General features: G+C 37.0%; 1 protein-coding gene across 1 annotated transcript in view; it reads left to right on the top strand.

Moving 5' to 3' along the window:
* Positions 1–13,117, top strand: part of TERT (telomerase reverse transcriptase) — a 34,796-nt gene extending 21,679 nt beyond the window's left edge. Inside the window, exons 9-16 of the mRNA XM_061994698.1 lie at positions 894–1,007; positions 2,621–2,692; positions 4,852–5,037; positions 6,508–6,634; positions 6,954–7,015; positions 8,787–8,911; positions 9,268–9,405; positions 12,658–13,117. Of these exons, the coding sequence (XP_061850682.1) occupies positions 894–1,007; positions 2,621–2,692; positions 4,852–5,037; positions 6,508–6,634; positions 6,954–7,015; positions 8,787–8,911; positions 9,268–9,405; positions 12,658–12,761 (928 nt within the window). The 3' untranslated portion in view covers positions 12,762–13,117. The remainder of the gene's footprint in view (positions 1–893; positions 1,008–2,620; positions 2,693–4,851; positions 5,038–6,507; positions 6,635–6,953; positions 7,016–8,786; positions 8,912–9,267; positions 9,406–12,657) is intronic.
* The last annotated feature ends 964 nt before the right edge of the window (positions 13,118–14,081 follow it).

The following is a 14,081-nucleotide window of genomic DNA, read 5'->3' as shown; positions in this document are numbered from 1 at the left end:
CAATGTAATGGGGAAATCTGTCTTCAGTATCATATCTAGATATGTGATACATCGCATATTACTATGTGTAGTCTTACTGGCTTTGTACAAGTAACAAGATAGGGGAAGCATTAATGAACCTGCATATAGTTGTGACTATTTAAATTCTTTGAAACCATGAGAAACAAATTGAGATTTACTCTTTTGCACAATGACAACTGACAGTGAACTTCTCAAGTTGGGAGAAGGCTGAGTATAATTACAAATAATAAGGGTTGGCATTTCACAGGATTTGGTGGTTTTTCCTAATTAGAAATAAGATAACTTCATGCATGAGCAGTTAAATGAAAAAATTTGGAAGTGTTCTGTCTCAAAATCCACCTGAAATTAATTCTTGATTTAGATGTACAATATGTGCTTCAACCTAAGGATTTTTAGTGGTCATCTGCTAGGAGCTCTTTGGATAGTAATTAAAAATAATTACTATCCTAGTGTGAAAATTTTGTCTAGTGCATTTTGTTTCTTGTACAAGAACAACTGTTTTGAAGCTGCATAAGATGTAACACAAAGAATTATAGAGCCTAAATGAAGAGTGGCTCTTCAGCTGATGTAGGAACAGTAGGCATTGTAACTTGAGAAAAATTTCTTTCAACTAATGACAATTGTCTAGTGGAGTTTTTTAACAAGAAAGGAGTATGTGTATTAGTGGTTTCTTTTCACTGTTTACTTTAAAACTTCTGGAGTCATGTAGATTCTTAGAGGAAAGAACAAATGTAAGTAAGGCTAATTAGCAAGCACATATATTCCTTAGAGGAAATGTCCTACACTTGAAAAAAAAGTAAATGTTTAATGGCTGCTGCAATCTGCTTGTTGCATGTTTTGGTTATTTTTTTTTTCCTTTTATTCTTCCCTAGGTACTACTTACAGTGCTGTGGAATTCCACAGGGCTCCATTTTATCAACCTTACTTTGCAGTTTATGTTATGGAGACATGGAAAACAAATTGCTCTGTGGAGTACAGCAAGATGGGTAGGGATGCTTTGTTCTGTGCTTTGTTAGACGTAATATTTAGTATACGTGTTAGACATTTTCTCTGAACTTGCCTGAAGTTTTCAAGAATTTCCAACTCTCCGTTAGGATTGTGGTGCACACAAATATCTCTGCAGCTTCAGTGTCACTGTGATTGTTTCATGGGAGAATTTCTCTATTTGTTGTAAGATTGGGAAGAAAAGTTCTGAGAAGTAGCTTTCCCAGGTCTGTGGGGAGGAGACTTGTTCTTACAAAGAGCACAGTACTTAGAGAGCTGTAAAACGCCTGATGAGGTAATCTTTTACATCTGAGAAGTTTACGATTGTCTCATGCTCATCCCCATGACATCTGTGGTCTTTTGTCCTCAAGATGGGATATTGGTTACAGACTTTCTGATACTCCAGTCTTCTGCCAGAGAGATTTCCAATCCACCATCTGTAAATCTTAACGTTTTGTCAAGGTCACAACTTCTTTGCAGATTTTTTTACATGACACGTCAGCTCTTGTTTGAAGCTGCGTGTAGCTCTTGGTATGTCTTCTAAGTCTTTGTGCCCTACTTGTGCTCACATTTTAGGTAGCAGCTTGGCGCAAAGCTAGAATGACAAGATTTCTACCTCTGTTATTAGCTGTAAAAACTTTGGGATCCCATTTACCTTCATATGAACAGATCCCCAGCTGAATCCCAGATTAGAGTCTTTAGCCACGAGCTGGACTCAGGAGCTTGTCCCTGTTCACTCGTTTCCCTCCATTGCTCTGATTCTGTCCTGAGAAAGTAAAAAGAAACTGAGAAGTGCGTAGGAGTACTCCAGATAATTACATCTGTCTGATGTCTCTTGAGAGGCTCATTGAGTCACGGAAAGTCTCAGATTTTTAAACATTTCCCTACCCAAGTAATGGAGTTCTTCTCAAAGGCTTCAGGATGCTGTGTTGATATAAATCTAAACAGGTATCTTTTGATTTCAAAGGGTGTTTTTTAGACATACTGAAATTATGAAACTGATTCAGGACAATGCACTCTTTAATGTAGCAGCTATTTTTACATAGAACAGATTTTACAATGTTATTGTAGGGATTCTGTGATTCTGTCCCTGTGATCTTCAAGGCAGAGTTTATCAGTAAAGCATGCTTGAGACCTGAATTCTATTGAAAAAACAACATTCCAGGTTTTACAGCGGTAGATGACAGCTTAGTTTACATTCAGTTCAAGATACAGCTTCACAAACAAGTTATTACATGGTAAAGAAAGAATTAGAACACATCAGGAATCTAGTATCTGCGTGTATGCCTGGTAACACAACTCTTTTCCTTGTCTTGTGGATTAAGGTCCTGCAAATTCTCCCACAGAAAAATGTAAAACCTGATATCCAGAAAACTGTTGTGGGGTAGCTTGTGTGTTATAAATTTCTGTCGTGATTCATGTAGCCTCCCCATTGCTTTCCTATTTTTAGGAAAGAAGCAGAACTGAGAATTTCTTTACGAGAGTCAATTTTGGTGATCATATTAGCCTCTGCCTTCCTGTGAATTAAAATGGGCACACTGTTGCTGTTAAGAGTATGACAAAAATTTGAAAGGATTACGTAGGAAAAGTCTTAACAGTTCCTTCTTGATTACAGAGTCCTGATACGTCTCATTGACGACTTTTTGCTGGTTACTCCACATTTAATGCAGGCAAGAACTTTTCTGAGGTATGATATTAAAGTAGTCTATATATAGTCTTCAAAGACCTTTCAGGTCCTTCTTTTTAATTTTTATACATGCTTGTAGAGAGAGGTGTATCTGTTTTATGGGTTAATAATAATCAAGGGCTGTTTTGGAGTCTTTTCTGATAGCCTATGCCTGAGGGGAGTCCCAACAGCTACATTCTTGATGGCCAGCAAACTATCTGTTGCGTCTTAGATGGTGGGGGATTCCTGCTGAAGCTCAAATTAGGGACCGAGCTGCTGACCTTGGTGGAGCTTCTAGCAGCAATTAGTAGTGCAGACTAACCAAAGCAGCCAACAGTTGTCTTTTGAGATCATTTTCCCTCAAATTTTTAAGGTGTCTTAGTTACATTCTTAAAAAGTTTTTATTTTGCATAGAATCTTAGAATGGTAGGGTTGGAAGGGAGCTCCAAAGATCATCTAGTTGAATCCCCCTGCCAAAGCAGGGTCAGGTCACACAGAGATACCAGGCAGGTTTTAAAAACCTCCAGAGAGGGAGACTCCACACCCTCCCTGGGCAGCCTGTGCCAGGGCTCCCACACCCTCACAGGAAAATAGCTTTTCCTTATGTTTAAATGGAACATTTAGTGTTCCAGCTTTTTCCCATTACCCCTCGACCTGTGACTAGATACAACAGAAAAAAGTGGTGCCCCAAACTCCTGACATCCGCCATTTAGATGTTTGTAAGTATTAATGAAAGTATAACTTTTCTCTTATCCAATATTGCTAAGAATTTTCTGGTCATTAATATTCTGAGGTGGGTTTTTGGAGATACTGATAACATGGCAGCGTGCAGCTCACACACAAGTTTTCAAACAGGAAGTCTTTGGAGTGATTCAGAACTACTTGATTTTTAACAGCTGAGTATCAAAAAAGGTTCCTGGTTGCCATGGACACGAATGTACAGTCAGTATCCAAGAAGAGTTCTGCTGATGCCAAAGCCAGTTTTAAGGATCCAAATGAAAGATCTTGAAGAAAATATTTGCATCTGCAATGCAGTCAATGATAGAAAGATGCAGCTCAGTTGTAAGCCTAAACAGGTGATGGGGAAACCAATTATGCACAATTTGAAGTATAAATTGTACTGAGTAGTAGATAGTGTACTTTGAAAACTTCATTTGTACTCATTTTCTGATCAGAACAGAAAGAAATTTCTAGGATTGTGTGGATTTACAGTTCTGGAAATAAGTTAAATGAAGAGACTGGGGATACCTCACATCATCTCCATCGTATCCTTTCAACATAGTGTCACTTGGAGTAGTGTTACAAATATTTTCATATTTGCCCTTTGAAGTTATCTGCATCTTTTGTTCTTTATCAACTCCTACACCAGCTATAGACAGACTGTAGACAAATAGTCTCTTCTGTGCAAGTTTTCCAGAACTGCTTACAGATCCTGTTGCCACAAATGGAGAAGTAACATTTTTTTCTAATGTAGTATTAGAACTGGGGGCCTCAAGGTACTAATTTTGAGGAGACAGTGTTATGATTATTACTTACCAACTGGAAGATCCTTCCTCTTATGTACCTTTAAAAGGATGAAGCCTATAAATAAACACATTGCTAAGTAAGACAGACTGCTGCATGTCCATGAGATGACACTGCTGATCCAGTGTGTACTCAGTAATCAGCAAGCATTCTCGTAAACACACCCTTAGGAAAAACTTTGTGGAGAAAGTTCAGAACTTTTCATCATAAATGAGGCTGCTGTTATGCAGATCCTCATTGGTTTTGTTAACTTTTAAAACAGAAAATCTTCACCTGTCTTTTCCAAGTGATGTTGATCTGAATGGTTTCTGTGAGTGTGGTTTATGCAGCTTGTCTCAAATATTTTATGGCTTAAGTTCTTAATGTGCATTTATCTGTAAATGTATTTCTCCAGTAGCTGTATATCCTTAAGCTTATTTATTTATTTTATGTATTTCTAATATCTTTTACTTTATTTCTTTCTAGCTGTTAAAACTAGCTAGTAATTAACTAGCTAGTAATTAAACTAGCTGGTAATTAACCTAAAGAGTTGGCCGTGGTTCTCTTTATTCTTTAGTTTCTGTCCTTTTATGCAAGATCGTGTGTCTTGCAGCATGCTGGGATTTTTTGTTCATCTTTGCAGAGGCTGTTAGGCTAACTGTTTCTGTCTGTTTTAGGACTCTAGCAACAGGTATTCCCGAGTATGGCTTTTTAATAAACCCCAATAAGACAGTCGTGAATTTTCCTGTTGATGATATCCCAGGATGTTCCAAATTTAAACAGCTGCTGGATTGTCGTTTGATTCCTTGGTGTGGTTTGTTACTAGATGTACAGACACTGGAGGTTTACTGTGATTACTCCAGGTAAATAGAATTGTATACTCCAGCATCAGCTTTACAGTATATTGTACATAGTATGAGAAGTAATAAGGGTAGTTTAATTAACTGCAAAGTAGATTTTACCGTTCTGTTTCTTATGCAGTAATAAAAACATTTTATTCTGCTGTGCAGCTTGCTGTTTTCCTTATTCCATCTGGGTGGTAAGTACATACCATTAACACCACTGAATGTGACACAGGTCACTAGTGAGGTCACATACCATGTGGTGGCTACATGGTTCTGAGAAAGTTATGTAATCAGTCTCAGTTCAGCTTCTTTTCCCATTATGCACTGTATTGTACCTGGTATCATATAACTACATGTGTTGTTCTGAAATTGTTATTTCTTGTACCTGCCTAAAAGAAGCAGTATTACATGAACTACTACCAATTGGGAATAATTTTGTGTAGACTAGAGGGACTAGTAATCCCTTCAACAGCATAAGTCTTCTCTCTGGTACACTTCAGATAGTGGTGTAGGGGCGAAGTAACCTCTAGCAACCTTGTCTATATACCCAAGGCAGTCTGAAGTGGCGTAGAACCACAGTAGATACTGCAGAGTAGATAGTGCAGTAGGATAGTGCAGTGGCGTATCCACAGTAGATAGTGCATCCAACTGAAAATCTCAAGAAACCCTTTACATGGGCTAGTAGACTGGCATTGGACATCTGCTGAAGATTAACAAGAAGGAGCTGTTTAAACAGAAGGTTAACATTGCCATGTTATTGACTATATTTAGTATGAACAATCCATGCATACATTTAAGTGGGAGATTAAGAGGATGTTTTCCATCACCAGAGTGGTCAAGTTCTTCAGTAGTCTTCCAAAAGAAAAGCTTGGTCAGTTTAGAAAAGACAATATTATGACATGATGTTCTGTAACAAGAGGACTGAAATCAATGCCAAAGAGATTTATTCACTGGCTGTGTTTCTAAAAGAAGCAGTTTGTGTTAATGAGGGCATTGGTGCTACCTACTGGTCTGGGAGGCACTAATCAGAATCCTGAGGGTGTTTGTTACAAGGGCAACCTTGCTTTTGATAAGCTTTGTTTGAGTAACTGGAATGCCACAGGGAACTGAGGTGGTTTCTAGCTTTAGCTCCTGCATCAGAGGGTCACAAAATATAATCTTCTTGTCATTGGAGTCCTTAATAATGATCTGTCTAGACCATGTGTTTTAGAAATACATCTGATTTGTGTTTAAGGATTTTGGTTTGGTTTTTTTTTGACTGTGAATTATTCAGCCCTGGGCTGATGAAGTCGTTCCTTAATTACCCTAATGCCACAATGTCTCTTTCTACATTGCATTTTATTATAGTGATCTTTTAGCTACTGGCTTATTGATTAACAGGCAATCTGTGTAACATGAGAAATTAAATGAGGCTTACTTTACAGAATTTAATGTAGTCTATTAGCCTATGCAGTTTGTTTAACTGCTTCTTTTCTTTTTTTGTTATAGTTACACCTGTACTTCTATCAGATCAAGTCTTTCCTTCAATTCAAGCAGAACAGCTGGGAAAAACATGAAGTACAAATTGATTACAGTCCTCAAACTGAAATGCCATCGTCTATTTCTCGATTTACAGGTGGGAATATGGAAATGGATGTTTGGAAATACTGTGATTAGTGGTAGAGCATTAAAACTACTTTGAGTTCTAACATAAAGAGTTGATTTTGAGCGGTAATCCACATAACTTGTAAATATTGCCATCAACTAAAGTGTGGGGTCTCAGCATCTTCTAGAATGAAGCCTTCACAACATTACTAACTTTGGCACATAAAATAGCTCTTTGAACTTTAGCATAAAATATATTTTCTCTAGGTCTCTAAGTCATCTTATGCTGTTGAACAAATCCTGTTGTGACACTAAAATAATCCCATAGCTCTCTTTCTGTTCTGTTCTAGATCAACAGCCTTAGAACAGTTTTCATTAACATCTACAAGATATTTTTACTTCAGGCCTACAGGTAGGTCACTGTCTTCTGCAGTAACTCTTGAGTATTTCATTACTCTTTCTTGACACATGGAGGAGCTACAGATTAGGAAAAAGTGTGCAATATAAATATGCAGTGGGAAATCTCAGTAGTAAATCATCTTATTCTTGTTTCAACACTGTTCATATGTAACATTATTAGATTCCGGATACAGGATTATATCAATGTGTATGTTTAAGTGGCACTACACTTAAAATATACTTGAAATACGCTACATGTATTTTCACTGCCTCGTGATATTGACAGGTAGTCTGAAGTGGTCTTATTTAGAACTTTTTATCAATTAAAATTACATGGAACTTTGACATGTATAACTTCACCTAAACTGAGAATTCATCCTACCAAGTTAGTTGCAGTTCCTTACCTGCTGATTATGTCTTTATTGCTCCTTAGCAAGCAATATCTTGGGTTTTGGGAGCTGTTCTTGACCAGCAGAAGAAGTGGATGTATTAAATAAGGATAAAGGAAAGAAATAAAAATTGATAAGCAAATTGGGAGAAGATATTAATCTTTGTGTATTGAAACCTTTGAGTGATTGTCGGCACCCAGTAATTGTTTGTTTACAGTTTTAACACACACAAAAAAATCAGAGCTGCCTCCTTCTTTACAGAAATGAAGTGTTGCTCCTTTGCTAGGCTCATACTTGTTAGGAAGTGACAGTTCAGCTTTGTTCTTAAATTCAGCTTGGTCCGCATTCACCTTGTATCATTCTTGTGTCCAAGAAGTGTGATTGGGCTTGTCTAGTAGGGCACCGATGTGTCAGACTCTTAAACTTCAGGTTCACAACCTTGTGGATTTTCTCTTATATTGGACATGATTACTTAGTTACTTCTGTTTGCTTTTACGGTAACACTCTAATAAAGATCTTTATGTTCGTGTGCTTTTAAAAAAACTCTTCACCATGCTAACATCGTGTCAGGTTAATTCAGCCAGAGCTCCATGATGCAGCATAGTAATTATGTTTGTCCTTAAAATATTTTAATCTTTCATAATCTCATGAAGTAATTGGGCTTATGCAGGGTTAATTTGATGACTAAATGTATACATTACTGAGTAAATAAAAATCAACATTGTAGTTTTTGACTACATTCAGCATAAGCAGGATTACCGAGACAGAGTCTGAAGGAAGAAAAAAGGGAGGAAAAAATGCCAGCAGTTTTAAAATATGTCAAAACAGAGATGTAAGGGAACACACAAGTAATTTCTATAGAACTGGCTTACAAATAGACAAAAGAGTGGGGGACCTGGTCTGTAGAACTATGTAATTTTGAGATGTGTTTTCCTGAATTTCTGACAAGAGTTTGTTGTTGGGTTCTGTTTTGATTTGTGTTTTCTTCCGCTTGCACTCTCTCGTATGGCTGTTCTCTGGCTGCATGGTCTGTGATATGGAATTGGTGAGGATGGGTAGTTCAATTTCTGCTGCACGTATGACAGTTGTCATCCTCAGAGGAGAATTCTGTTGCCGAGGCACAGAGCTTAAAGATCTTTCAGGACAGAATTTACAAACAAACATATTGCGTGTCTGACACTCCAGGGATGTAAATGTATGTAGGAAAGATGTTGATATAGCTAAAGACTTTTGGGTGCTCTTAAATGTTGTATAGTGCCTAAGTGCTATACAAATGTCAGATTACTTGTAATTAAACAAATTGTAATGAAACAAATTAATTACAAGTTGTAATTTAATTACATAATTAAACAAATGCAAATGATTTGTAATTAAATAGATCATTTCTATGAACAGGTTCCATGCCTGTGTTCTCCAACTTCCATTCAACCAGAAAGTTAGAAACAATCCTTGTTTCTTCCTAAGGATCATCTCTGAGACTGCATTATGCTGCTATTCCATCCTGAGGGCAAAAAATGCAGGTATAGTATGTTAATGGCTATTAAGTGGCATATTTGAAGGTTTAAGGGTTTTCTTAGACAATTAAAACGTCTTGAATGTGCAGTCAGGTCATGCCATTTTGAGATGAAGATCAAGAATGAAAAATATTGAGTGTGATAGTAATCATGATGCATTTCTTTTCTTAAACTCAATTTCCTGAAAATACTGCTGTTTCAGGTTTTAGTTTTCAGTCTCCTGCTGACATAGGAAACTTCATTGACTACTTAGTTTTTTAGTAAAAAACCTTGGAGTGATTTTGTAGAAAAAGAAGAGAGGTTAGACATAATTATTAAGGCTTATAATTTTGAGTGGAATTCTTTTCCTTTTCTGTCTCTAGGGCTTGCTTTAGGTAACAAAGGTGCATCTGGCATGTTCCCTTCTGAGGCAGCAGAATGGCTCTGCTATCACGCCTTCACTGTCAAACTGGCAAACCACAAAGTTGTTTACAAATGCCTGCTTAAGCCCCTGAAAGTCTGTAAGTATTTGATTATTTTTACAGTTTGAAATATGGTTGATAACAATAAAACTTGGAAATTAATGATTTTTTAAAAAAGTTTGCTTATCCTGTTGCTCTAAAATGCACATTAATGGACTTTCTGATTTTAATGAAATCAAGTATAAGTAGGCAAATTGTATGTTTTTCAGCACTGTGTGTTCCAGAGGCTTATTCAGGGACAGCTGTTGATATTTGGCACTCAGTAAGTTTATATAGTTCAGAAGAAAAGAAATATAAATGCTCAGTTTTCTATTTTTAAAAATGTAGGCTCACTGGTAACTAAGTTCTTACTGCAATGTAAACTTCTACCAAAACAAGTGTCACTTCGAAACACAAGCACTTGCTGTGCTATATATGTTAAAGTACATTTAGTAGTGATGGCAAATCTCTGACTTTTGTACTTGGTGAAAGAAGCTGCCTACGTACCTGGCCTCTGGAGAGCTTTCTCTTTGGCCAGTTGTGTGGTCTGTTCCCACGCTAGCCACAGAGGCAATAGAATTTTCAGTTCTAAGGTATTAGAAGTGAACAACAGTAGGTGTTTCTGAAATGGTCAGTACTGTTGATGAATTTAGCTGCAGTGAAGGCCAATCTCCTGACACTGACTCTGTAATTCACACTCTAAATGACTCATTACTTGGGTGGTTTTATTCTACACTACTGAGAAATTTTTTATTCTGGCTGCAGAACAAGCCTTGTTTGATTTTCACTGTATCACAAGCTTCCCTTGATACCTAGGCTGAGGCCCAGCACTCCAAAGAGAGAGCAGTTCTTCTCCATAATGTCAAGACAACTCTTGTTTTATCTGTGAGGTCCAGTTTCTTATGGAAATATCTGAGACTTCAGTTACACTGCTGAAAGATAAAGGCTTCAGAGATTTTTGCTTAATGGCTACCTACACAATTACCAGACTGTGAGTTGTTACTGTGAAGCTTTTAAGATGGAAGCTTTTGCTGTAGCTGGTCAACAAACAGATCACTGGAACTCAGGTAGTTCAAATGGCATTTTTGAGATCTGCATTTGCTTATAGCCTCCTGAAATCTTGCCTATACTTCCACTAGCTCTGTTCCAGCTGTGCTGCAAGGTTTGCTACAGTACTTAGTGGAGCACTTCTGTAGTTGCTGTTTTTAAGAAAAGCCCCCAAAACATCTACTAGGTAATTTGGCAGGAGGGTAGCTGTTTGGGGCCACCTTGTTGTGCAACTTGAATGCTTAGCAGTGACTGTAATTTTGAGAGGTGCTTTGACTGCAGGTATATTTGCTTCCCATCTGCCTTTCTTCTTCCTTTAAGAGTTGACTGAGATTTTATAAATAACTTAAAACTGTTTTTGAAAAGCAACTGAGGAGGCAGGGGATCCTTCACTTATTGGCTGAGCTGGAGGGAGGGTGAGGCATCAGTGAGCTAGTTCTGTGCAAAGACATCCTGTGATCTGTAGTGATAAGTCATATGCATATCCTTGGTGTAAATGTGGGTCATTATCTCCATGTCTCTAAGATCTCTGATCATAGATCAAGATTATTTTTCAGTCATCTAATTGTATGTGGTCTTTATATTTGTATTTTCTTCCAAATTTAGTAAGATACTAAATCTCTCAATCCTACAAGAACCTACTAAAATCCATTTAAAGAGACATTGATAGAGTTTTCTATTCACTTTTTTAAGTTGTTTTTATTTGGCTTGCAATTAGACTTATTCCTGAGTAATGTTGTAATCAGAACATCATACTGTAGTGAAGGTTACCACAGAGCTGAGCATTATGTAGAGATACAGGAGCTAATTTTAAACATGGTATTTTCATTTCTGTCTTACTTCTGAGAAAGAGGTAACATGTGGATGTCAGAGTAGCTGTGACAGGGAAGTAACTGGTTCTCAGGTGTATTTCTGTAATCTTAGCTGAGTATCTCTAGGTCGGAGATAGCCAAGGCTGGTAACAATGCCCGTGTTGACTTAACAGATATACTTTTTGTTGTCATTTTGGAGTTTTTGCCAGCTATATAAAACCTATTATCTCCTGTAAGATCATGTTGACAGGATGGGTACTTTTTTTTTTTTCTTGTGTACCTGTACATGCCTTTCTGTTACTCTCCATGGGAACTGATATCAAGCTTATAGGTTTTCGGAAGGAGATTCTTCCTACTATTCCAAATCCTGTTAAACATCAACATCAACGTTGTGTCAGTACGAATTGTCGTCATTTTTCAGAGTTAAGTATTTAAAACATAGTTACTCTTCAACATCCCTCCTATTATTACCAGAGGGGAAAGGAGCAAGAGTCTTTCCTTATCATGATAAAAATAGAAATACATCATTTGTCTCCTTTCAAAAAATACAACAAATGTTTATTGAGCTCTTCTGCCTTTCTGCACCATTGACAGTTTTGCCAACTGTGTTTAGGTAACGGACTTACACTGTTGCTAGGATTTTACACGTTCTTCCTAATCTTTATAAGTCCTTTTGATTGTCTATAATTCTGTTGTTGATAGACTCAATGATCTCTGTGTTTCAAAGCTGTTATCTCCTCTTATAAAAGTTTAAATCCTGATTTAAGAGTCTCATTTAGTCTCTAAAATTTTATACCTTAAGAGTGGCTTTCCAGTTAGCTTCTTTTCTCTTACAAGGAGACACAACAGGGAGAATTGCTGTTACCAGTGTTACAGAAAAGACACATTTTCCATGGGATTTATTTTTTTAAAATCTTTTTGTATATGTCAGTTCCAAGCATGGGCTACTTTGGTGTTGTATCTGAAAGTAGAGGGGAAAAGAGACAGTTTGCTCCTCGCTGTAGGTAAACATTAGCAACCGGGTAAGGACCTGTTTTTCATCCTTAACGTTTAAAATAAGATCTTTCGACCTTATGTGGTTAGACAGAAGGCTTTTTTTTGGTGGATATAGTTACTGAATAAATGGCCTTAAAAGGTCAAAATACTTTTGAACTCTTCAATCCAAAACAAAGAAGTGTTACAAGGACATAGTAGGAGGAATTTACTCCTTCGTATCCTTAGTTTATCGATATTTTAACATAGGATTTTAAACTTTTTTATTAATTAGCCTGATTTAAGGGCAGAAGAATGCTAGCATATTTTACTATAGCTTTTTTAATCCCAGTATTCTAGGTGTTCTAACTTTTAAATCAGTTTCAGATAGTATTGATTTCATTACATTATTATCATTTTCCCTAGAAAAGAATTGTTAGTTACTTGCAATAGTAATGAATTGTTTCTGATCTTTTGGTAGGTAAGATGCAACTCTTCAGGAAGATCCCAAAGGATACTATGGCACTACTGAAGGCAGTGACAGAACCATCTCTCTGTCGAGATTTCAAAGCTATCTTGGACTGACTGAAGTTTGTTTTATAATTTTTCCAGGTTTGGTAATAAATCCTATGTCTTTAGATGACTTCTCTGTAGTTTATTTTAGTAAAGTGGAAGGAAAGAAACTTCACTCAGTTGTTTTTCATGTTTGTTTCTCAGATACCACTCAAGGATCTATGAAGAGAAGATGTATTTTTTTTAATACCTTCTTGGTTGTGTTAGCCTGTAAATTCACAGGCTATTGGAAGTAATTGACTTGGATTTGTTCAGTAATTCCCGTCTTGGTGAAGGCATCTTTAGACTAGGTTTGTACAAACAGATCTACTTTCTTGTTTCAGTGTGGTGTTTCTGAAGAAATGTTCTTTGCTTCTCCCTCTGTTGCAGACTGTTTTATAATAAATTGTCTGGTTAATTGCAATAGGACATACTTGTCTCCAGTACCTTTATTTCACAGTAATCCTTAAAATCCTGCTCAACTGGGTTTTCCAGAAAGACAGCTACCTGCACAGGGCAAGCATATTTCATGGTACTACCTGACAAAATGTACAAGTTAGAAATTTCATGCTTTGGAGAACACAACTGCTATATTCCAAAATTTCAGTGTCAAAGCTGGTTGTGTGTTAATGTATATTTTACATATTTTGATATCTATAAAACAGTGGTATTTTTAATACAATGACTGTGGTGCATTTATACCTACAAAGCAAAAGTTCTTGATTAAGTAACATACAGAGCACATTTCTATTTACATTTTCTGTTCTTTATTTAGATTTATCTTTGGCTCTATACAACATTAACTGAAGTACAGCCTAGCCTTGGTATTGGCATGTTGTGCACAGCTGAATTTTACTCTGTGGCTGCTGTGATAAACCTGCCCATATGGGTTTCTTTGTTGGGTTCTTTTTTCCTCTTCCAGGCTTATTTTGAATTTTAATTGTTCAAATGTAGAGCTAATTTATTAGGATTCTTCTGGGACCGCAGTAGGGATGAATGCATCCTTACTTTCTCCTGGCCATGTGTTCACGTGAACCTTCAGAGAAGGTTTAGACAGAAGACTGTAGTCATTTTCTGAGAGCCAACGAGCTCATTTTGAAAGAATGGTCTAAAGTAGGGGTTGAGCAACCTGAAATGAACCAGGATCCTACAGCACAAATCCACACAGGCAGGATAGACCCCTGAGAAGAGGGCAGAGCCTTTCTGCAATGAAAAGCTTGTCCAAAGGGAAGCTTTCAGTGTGTTCAAAAGAGTGTCCTGGATAAGTAGGGTAGGTAACTGGAGCAAGAGCTGTGCTGAATTGATCAGTGTTTCAGAAAGCATTGTGGCTAGGTGGACTCGGAAGGACTAGAG

Source organism: Colius striatus, chromosome 4 (genome assembly GCF_028858725.1).
Source record: "Colius striatus isolate bColStr4 chromosome 4, bColStr4.1.hap1, whole genome shotgun sequence".
NCBI classification, from domain to species: domain Eukaryota; kingdom Metazoa; phylum Chordata; class Aves; order Coliiformes; family Coliidae; genus Colius; species Colius striatus.
The sequence above is the reverse complement of the archived record's forward strand: the minus strand, read 5'-3'. Positions and strand labels throughout refer to the sequence as shown.